Below are 9,075 nucleotides of genomic sequence, written 5' to 3'. Positions count from 1 at the left end.
ATGTTTTGAGAATGATGAGGGCAATGAATGTACAAATGTGCTTTACAGAATTGATGTATGTATGGATTGTGATAAGAGTTGTAGGAGCCCCTAATAAAATGATAAAAAAAAATAAGTATTGTGAGAGGATACAACCCTGATAAACACCTTTCCTGATTTTAAAACATGCAGTTTTCCCTTGTTCTGTTCACACAACTGCCTCTGGACCCATGGACAAGTTCTGCATGAGCACAATGAAGTGCTCTGGAATTCCATTCTTCTCAAGGTTAGCCAAAGATGATCCACACAGTCAAATGCCTTAGTGTAGTCAACAAACACAAGCAAACATCTCTCTAGTATTTTCTGCCTTCAGCCAAGTTCCATCTGACCTCAGCAAGTATTATCCTTGTTTCACGGCCTCTTCTGAATCCGGCTTGTCAATATACTACTGCAATCATTGTTGAATGATCTTCAGCAAAATTTTACTTGCTTGTGATATTTATGATATTGTTCTATAATTTTCACATTGTGTTGGGTCAGCTTTCTTTGGAATGGTACAAATATGGCTGTCTTCCTGTCAGTTGGCCAAGTATTGTCTTCCAAATTTCCTGGCACAGATGAATGAGGGCTTCCAGTGCTTTATGAACTTACTGAAATGTTTCAATTGGCATTTCACCAATTCCTGGAGACTTGTTTTTGGCTAATGCTTTCAGTGCAGCTTGAATATTTTCCTTCAGGACCATTAGTTCCTGGTACCTCTTGGAAAGGTGGAATGTCAACTAGTTCTTTTTTGTAGTTACTCTGTGTATTCTTTCCATTTTGTTGATGCTTCCTGCACCTTTCAATAACTTGCCCATACAATTTTTCAGTAATGCATCTTATGGCTTGAGTTTTTTTCTTCAGTTCTTTCAGTTTAAGATATGCTCAGTGTGTTTTTCTTCTTCTTCTTTGGTTTTCTAACTCTCGGTCTTTGAACATTTCATTATAATATTTTACTTTGTCTCTTGAACTGCCCTTTGAAATTTTCTATTCAATTCTTTGACTTTATCATTTCTTCCATGTGCCTTAACTACTCTAAGAGCAAGTTTCAGACTCTCTTCTGACATCTACTTTGATCTTTTCTTTCTTTCTGGTCTTTTAAAAATACCCTTTGCTTTCTTCATATGTGATGGTCTTGGTGCCCTCCCACAGCTCATCAGGGCTTCTGTCATTAGAGTCCAATTCATCAAATCTGTACTTGAGACGTTTTCAAACTCCAGGCGAGAAAGTGCCCCCCATGCTGTGGACATGCCATCAGGAGGGACCAGTCCTTGGAGAAGGACACCGTGCTTGGTAAAGGAGAAGGTCCATGCAAAGAGGAAGCTGAGATGGACACGGTGCACTCAAAGAAAGACATGATTGTGATGCTGGGAGAGAAGCAGACAGGGACTCGGGTGTACACACTGGTGGAATGAATCAGAACTAACTGGATGGCACCTAACAGCAGCCAACAGCAAAATGGATTTGTAACCAAACAGGTCTGGACCCGTGGTCCTCAACGAGAGGGAATTGTACTCAGCAGACCTTTGGGGTTGTCACTACAGGGGGAGGAGATCTACTGGCATCTAGTGGGTGGAGGCTAGGGATGTTGCCTAATCTCCTTCCATGCACAGGCTATGTCCTCAGCCAAGAATCATTCCTACCACAGTATTTGCCGTCGTATAGAGCAGAATTCTGTAGGCCAGGCAGCCTTGATCCTGGACACACAGCACACACTCCCAGTCACGACACCTCTCTCTAGTCAGGACATCTATCCCAAACTTCAATAAGCTTTTTATTTAACTTAACTCATGACCGACCCCTATTTACCCAAGAACGATTTCACACGACCCCAGGTCTATAAGTATATGCAGGAAGTATACAAGCAATCACAGTTTTCAGTAAAGTTAATGATTTGAACAGTATTATGAAGCACAGCATTATCTAACCCTAGGGAGATATCTATATCTATATCTATCTATCTATCTATCTATCTATCTATCTATCTATCTATCTATCTATATATATATATATGTCAAGGTGGGCTTTGAACCTAGGTAGTAAGATTCTAGGGTTCATACTTAAAACAAAACTACCCTGTCAACAGTTCAGTGCCTACCCCACCAGTCACTGCTGTCCTAGACCCTCCCCAGATCCTGCCTTGTGAAAGAGGAGGCAAGTGGCTATGAATGGGGGAAGGGGTTGGTGGGATGGTGGGGGGTGGGGACTGGGTGAGTGGTGTTGCTCAATATATATATTGCATTATTTTTGGTCATTGTGCACTCAGGAAACTTTTAATGTTGCCAAAACTTTCACTACCACCCATCTGGGATGGTAAGTCGCCGTTTAAGAAGCTCTGGATAGAAGTTGAGGAAACCTGTTCTAGACACTTCACGCCATCTCCCAAGGCTTCACAACCTCAGCTTCTTTCTAGACTGTCCATGACCTAAAAGGTACGGGAGCCCTTGGTGCTTGAGTTGCAGAAAGGAGCAGCTGTATGTCCTACCCTAGCTCAGTCCAGTTCACACCTAGGTTAGGAACCAGGGTCAGGCTCAAGGCATAGATCCCGTGGCCACAGTCCCTAACTCCCCATGATGGCACCTTTAGGATCACACTTCCCTACCCACTGGTGGAGGGAGGTCGTGTCTGGGAAGAGGGTACCTGTCTATTCCACTGCTTCCCCTGAGATGGCCCCTCTCACAAACCCAGTAGGCCTGTGCTGGGCTTCAGTTCGTTTCCAGGTGTGGCCACAAGATGGCAACCCAACCCATGAGGAACACCGAGGCTGGCGGCCTGGGAGCACAGCATGAAGGAAGTACCAACCTGGACCAAGGCTTGGAAGCTGGAGTTGGGCTGGCTCCAGAGCCTAGCAGGACCAGATCTAAGGCCTGGAAGTGACATGTACGAGAAAATAGTCCAAAGTTGGCTCCGTGGTACTCCCTTCCTCTTTGACTACCTTTGACTAGATAACAGTGGTCACTAGATTGAACTGTTCATTCTCCGCCTTAGCTCATCCACGAGTCCATGGAGCTTACCCAAGCCCAGCACTGCTTCCCAGAGGAGTGTGAGGACTGGGGTGTTAAGGATACGCTGTTAGGTGCTGTCAAGCTGGGCCCAACTCCAAGTGACCCACCGCGACAAAGTAGAGCTCCCCCCTGGGCTTTCTAGGCTGTAATCTTTTTGAAAGCAGACTGCCACATCTTGCTCGAACCACTGATCCTCCTGTGGGTAGCTATGTGCTTAATAACGATGCCACGGGGCTCCTAAACCAAGACATTGGGAAGCTGAATAACTTGCCCAAGGTCACAGTCAACGGTCAAGGTGGGCTTTGAACCTAAGTAGGCAGATTCTAGGGTTCATACTTGAAACAAAGCTACCCTGTCAACAGTTCAGTGCCTACCCCGCCAGTCACTGCTGCCCTAGACCCTCCCCAGATCCTGTCTTGTGAAAGAGGAGGCAAGTGGCTATGAATGGGGGAAGGCGTTGGTGGGACGGTGGGGGGTGGGGACGGGGTGAGTGGTGTTGCTCAAAAGTAGAAGAGGAATGAAGTTGGTCCTCAGCTGGGCCTGTGGTTAGTGGTTGTGGGTGAGATGCTGGGGCTCCGACAGAAGCCCTTCCTCCCACCCCTGTTTCTCTGGGACTTTTTATTTCTGGGTTGCCCTTTTGGGTTTTTTCTGGGCATTCTGAAAATGCCAGCGTTCTAGCAGTGTGAAGGGGGAGTGAGAGAAGGGACTTTAACGTCCTTGCTTAGGTTAGAGAAGGGGGGCATTCTGTGGGGCCTGGGCTGGGGTGTGGCACCAGGGCCCAAAGTGAGAATCCTAAAGTGAAGCAGCAGCAGGCTCCTCAGGGGCAGCTGCCCTCTCCTGCTGGGCACTGCTCTCTCTCCTCTGCTTCTTAGGGGGCTTTAGGGTGCACTGTTACATTTCACATTCCCTCACTCTTCAACCTGGGCCTGCCTCTCTTCCTCTGGCCACCCTCTAGGGCCAGGCCTGATCTGAGTTTCTGTCTATCCACCTCTCCTCCTTCTCCACCAGCTTTTCCCAGTCACCCAGGTCACACTGCAGCTTCCAGCCTGCCTCACTAGGGGGCAGCGTCTGGGTGGGATGCTGCACTAACTCCCTATGAGACCTTATTTAAGCTCTTCCTGGGACTCTGACTCAGTGAGGGACACCATACTCCCTCCATCTCTGACACAAGGATTCAAGGATACCAGCCTGTCCCCCGGACCTTCTCCAACCAGCCAGCCATTTGTGAAAAACAACTATGCCAGCTACTGTGGGGAGAAGCAAACATGGGGAAGTCCTGGCTCCGATGATAGTCCTTTTGTGAAAATGAGATGAGCTATAGATGGTTGGGGAGCCATCCTCTGAGCCCATATCATCCTGCAGGAGAAAGAAATGAAGGGGCCTGGGCCCCTAGAGTTTCAGGAACTACCAAAGGTTTCCTGGGAGAGGAGAAGGATTGGACATCTAGTTGGAAGGAAGGGAAGGTTTGGAGAATCCTCATCTTGTCTCTTTCCATTGTGGTTTCTCCCAGCTGCATCTCTGTGGCTGTGTGTGTTCATCTTTTTCTTTTCCTTCTGGGCTCTCCATTTATTTCTGTTTCATCATTTCTTTGGGTACAGGCAGAACCCTCTGAGAAACTGTATCCTCAGGATCCAGATTTGGGCCACACTGGGCTGGATCGGAACCGGCCTTCTCATGGTTAGGGATAGGGACACTGGCCAGCGCTCTTTATATGCCTGTCTTCCTCTCTGAGTTTCTGAGCAGGAGAGGGTGACATCCTGGTCCTTGATTACAGCCCTGGCTTTGTCTTGGACCATCTCTGCCCCATCTGTATCTGTCCAAACTCTGCTTCCCTTTCTCTCTCTTTCCTTTGCCTCCCCTTACCCTGACCCCTGGCTCTGCCTCTTGCCCCTCCTCCTAGCTCTCCAATCCTCCAAGCCTTTCCCCATCACACCAAGATTCCCCTGGGCTGGGCTTGAGATGTTCCTGCCCAAGGGAGGAGAGAGGTGCCTGAAGTCCAGTGTGTCTCCAGGCCCCTGATGGGGTCTGTGGGTCTATGTAGACGGACAGCTGTCTGCACAGCTAGCAAGTGCCAACAAATGAATAAGAGCCTTGTATCTTCTTAATTAAATCGCCCTTTGCCCAGGCAGCCTGTGTTCGATTGGGCTGGGCCGGGATCAATAAACTTCTCTTCCAGCACAACCATCCCTGGATCTGGGCCTGACCACTGCCCCACCTGGCCCACCTGTCCACTTCCCCAGTGGCCTGGGGGCTCCTTGGGGGCAGAGACCGAATGATTCATCTCTTTCACCCCTGTTCCTGGGGCAGATCCCAGAATGAGTCAAACAGTGGTGGTTTAACGAGATAAACTGAGACACTGCCTAAATCATGGACCCCAAAGGGCCCCTCAACTGCGAGTCCCACCGCTAGGACTAGCTGTGGTATGGGGTGACCCTGTAGGAAGCCCAGCAGCCAGGGATTGTCACCTGAAAACACAGCATGAACTCCAGGGGGAAGTTGATGGGGGTGTCCATCTGCTCCCCTTTCTTCTGAGGGCAAAGCACCTTCTTCATAAGGACTCCCACCTAAAGGTTGGAGCTTCTTGTGAAGGGCCGTGGGTTCTTCATCAAGGTGGAGCATGGAAGGGGAGTTGGGAAGTGGTCAAAACGGGCTACCTAGGGCTCAGCATTACTGGGATGGCAGTGGACAGCTCAGAGGTCAAAGTGTGCAGGGCATTATTAGGGAGTCCATATAAGAGGGTCCACAGGGAAGGGCCCTGGGGGTCCACGTGTGGTGGAAAGGGTTGGTATCAAATGGTTGACGAGAGCGGTCAGTCTGACAAGAGCGGTCAGTATCATTCAGGGACAAGGTGCCTCTGATGGCGGCGGAGGTGGGGGGGTGTCTCATCTCACCAGCAAATCCGGTTTGGAAAGGGAGAGGGGTGGTGCCGCCCTTCTCACCTCAGTCTCGCGGAGCCCCAGCCCATTAAACGGCACTCCGTTAGGGTGGAGCGTCGGCGGGTCCCCCAGGGAGCGGCAGAAGCTGTGGGGGTCGGACATCCCCCAGGCGCCAGGGTTGAGGGAGGCCCAGCTCAGCGCGGGGCTGGGAGGGGGGCGCAGAATCAGGGCTTTTTAGGACCCAGCGCGGCGCCTCCCTTTGGGGGCGAGTGCGGCTGCGCGCGCCGTGTGCCCGTGTCCGGAGAGCGGCGAGCTGGACGCGGACCACTCCAGCGAGCCAGCGAGCGAGCCAGCGAGCGAGCCAGCCAGCCCAGCAGCAGCCCGGTCGCCAACAGCCTCGCGGCGGCTGCGGCCGCTCCGCGCCTCTCTTCCCCGGCCTCGCCGGCCTCACCTCGCCGCACCCCGACCCGCCACCCCCGCCTCTCGGGCCCTATCGCCGCAGCCCCTCGCCTCTGAGGGCATCGCCAACCGCCTGTCCAAAGCGGGGCGCGGGGCGCGGAGCCACCGGAGTCAGTGCCCGCGGGCCCCGCAGACCGAACCTGGCTCGGAAAACCCCAGCCCGGGAGCTGTCCCTTCAGCACCGCCTCCGGAGCGGGATTCGGAGCGCAGCCCAGAGGAGCCCCAGCGCGAGCCAGAGCGCACCGAGCGCCGCGCGCAGCCGCTGCCGCACCTAGCAGTGCCCCGGGCGCCCCTGCCCAGGGGGCCCGCCGTCTCCTTCGGGAGGCGGGGAGAAGGAGCCAGGAGGGCGGGCGGCGGACGCGCCCGCTGCCGGGGGAGCAGGCAGCCAGGCAAGGAGAGAGGGAGGGGGCCGGAGCCCTCCCTGCGCCCGGAGCTGCAGCCCCGCCACACACGGAGGAAGGCAGCCAGCATCCATCTCCTACGCGCCCAGAGCGCGCTGCGGCGACCGCCGCACCGCAGAGTGCGGCTCTCCGGCAGCCTCACGTCCCCTTCCCCGGCTCGGAGCTGGTCTGCCTAGCTAGCACGGGGAGACGCTGACCCCCCCCTCCGCCCCCCACCCCAAAGCTTTGTGTGGATCTCTCCCATTTTCCCGCTGAGATGGGAACGGGAGCCCGGCCCCTCCATCCCTCTCCACCTCCCGGGGCTTGCCGCTGAGCGCCGCCCCCCTCCCTTCCTCCCTCCCTTCCTTCCTCCTTCCCTCCTCTGCCTCCTCCACAGCCGGACCAGTTTCCGCCCACATCTGGCGCCTGGACACCCTCCGGATTCCACGCACCCTTCCCTGGACCGGCATCCAACAGAAAGCGCCCCGAGGAGCTTGGGTCGCTTTTGGGAAGGCCAGAGCCAAGTTCCTCTGTTTCCAAGCCCCCGACGGCTGGGGGGAGGGGGGAGGAGGCCGCGTGCCCCCCTCCCCGGTGCCGACTCCCCCTGGCGGCTGCTCCCATGGGTGTCGCTAGGCCGCGCCATGCCTAAGGGGGCGCCGCAATGGGCCAAGGGGACGAGAGCGAGCGCATCGTGATCAACGTGGGCGGCACGCGCCACCAGACGTACCGCTCGACGCTGCGCACGCTGCCCGGCACGCGGCTCGCCTGGCTGGCCGAGCCCGACGCCCACAGCCACTTCGACTATGACCCTCGCGCTGACGAGTTCTTCTTCGACCGCCACCCGGGCGTCTTCGCGCACATCCTGAACTACTACCGCACCGGCAAGCTGCACTGTCCGGCCGACGTGTGCGGGCCGCTCTACGAGGAGGAGCTGGCCTTCTGGGGCATCGACGAGACTGACGTGGAGCCCTGCTGCTGGATGACCTATCGCCAGCACCGCGACGCCGAGGAGGCGCTGGACAGCTTCGGTGGCGCGCCCCTGGACAACAGTGCGGACGACGCGGACGCCGACGGTCCCGGCGACTCGGGAGACGGCGAGGACGAGCTGGAGATGACCAAGCGCCTGGCGCTCAGCGACTCCCCCGATGGACGGCCGGGCGGCTTCTGGCGCCGCTGGCAGCCGCGCATCTGGGCGCTCTTCGAGGACCCCTACTCGTCCCGTTATGCGCGGGTAAGTGACAGCTCGTCCAAAGGGCAGGCAGGCGGGCTGAGAGAGCTGTGGCAAGGAGTGGATTCTAGAACTGGTGCCCAGGGACTTCAGAAGGGACGTGTGTGTACACACGTGTGTAAGGGAAAGGGTGGTTCTTGTGGAGAGTGACTGATGTTGTGTGTCTGGAAGAGCCTGTGTCTGTGGCCCTGAATGGAATATGTATGAGTAGGTAAGAATGGGTGTGTGTGTGCTGCAGATTTGTGTCAGTGTGGTGGTGTGTGTTTGGGTGGAGAAAGGCGAAGGGGGACGGACGGAGCACGTGTGCATGCTGGTGTGCTGTGCTCATAAGGACCTGTGTGTATATGATTGGGTCTTTGCCCCTGTACGTTAGAAAGAACTGCCCACTAGATTGTAGTTGGGGAGGTAGGAGGGGAGCCCCTCCACATACACACACCCAGGGGCAGGGGTCTGCAGCTGAAAGGGCTGCAGGAGCACCTGAAGCTTGGCAGGACACAGAGACAGACCTCCCCAGCCCCAGGGAGCACCCTCTGGCTCTTCTGAGGAGAGGGTACAGGGGGACCCTTTGGCTAAGGAGTCACTTATTATCCCTGGTGGTGCAATGGTAAGGCACTCGCTGCTAACAGAAAGCTCAGTCATTTGAACCCACCAGCAAGGCCTGAGAGCAAGGCCCTGGTGATGTCTCCTATAAAGGTTACAGCTGAGGCTACCCGAGGAGACAGTTCTGCTGTGCCCAGGAGGGTGGCTATGACTCAGAAATGACTCCAGGACATGCACAACAGTTGGCGTGGGCCTGGAGTGTGTGTGTGTGTGTGTGTGTGTGTGTGTGTGTGTGTAGGGGGGTTGATCCCATCCACACCTGCTCCCAGGAAAAGAGACTCCCCTTCCTCCTGCTCAGAAGGGTCAGGTGTTAGAGAAATTGGCTGGCCTCAGGCCTATGCTTCCTTCCTCTGGAACCCGTGGAGAGGGGAGGAGAAGGTATTTGGGGGGACCTGGAAGGAGAGGAAGGTGTGAGAGAGGTGGGTGTGTCTTCAGTGAACACTCATCTTTAGTGACCGCTGTTTGTTGAGAAAGGACACTCTGATATTGACCTTACACACACACACACA

At 54.9% G+C, this 9,075-nt stretch overlaps 1 protein-coding gene across 3 annotated transcripts in view; it reads left to right on the top strand.

Annotated features, from left to right (window-relative positions):
* Nucleotides 1-6,669: 6,669 nt before the first annotated feature.
* The window catches only part of KCNC1 (potassium voltage-gated channel subfamily C member 1), a 57,691-nt gene continuing 55,285 nt past the window's right edge, over nt 6,670-9,075 (top strand). For 2 of the 3 annotated variants that reach the window (XR_006680121.1, XM_030885827.2), the window contains exon 1: nt 6,673-7,969. Coding sequence is in view for 2 of the 3 variants with exons in the window: in XM_030885827.2 (XP_030741687.1) it covers nt 7,400-7,969 (570 nt within the window). In the remaining variant the exon portion in view is untranslated. Of the gene's footprint in view, nt 7,970-9,075 lie in introns of all 3 variants that reach the window. The other variant, XM_045290995.1, reaches the window with a different exon arrangement.

Source organism: Echinops telfairi, unplaced genomic scaffold (assembly GCF_000313985.2).
Source record: "Echinops telfairi isolate 266 unplaced genomic scaffold, ASM31398v2 ScPeMD7_60;HRSCAF=208, whole genome shotgun sequence".
Lineage (NCBI taxonomy): Eukaryota > Metazoa > Chordata > Mammalia > Afrosoricida > Tenrecidae > Echinops > Echinops telfairi.
The sequence above is the reverse complement of the archived record's forward strand: the minus strand, read 5'-3'. Positions and strand labels throughout refer to the sequence as shown.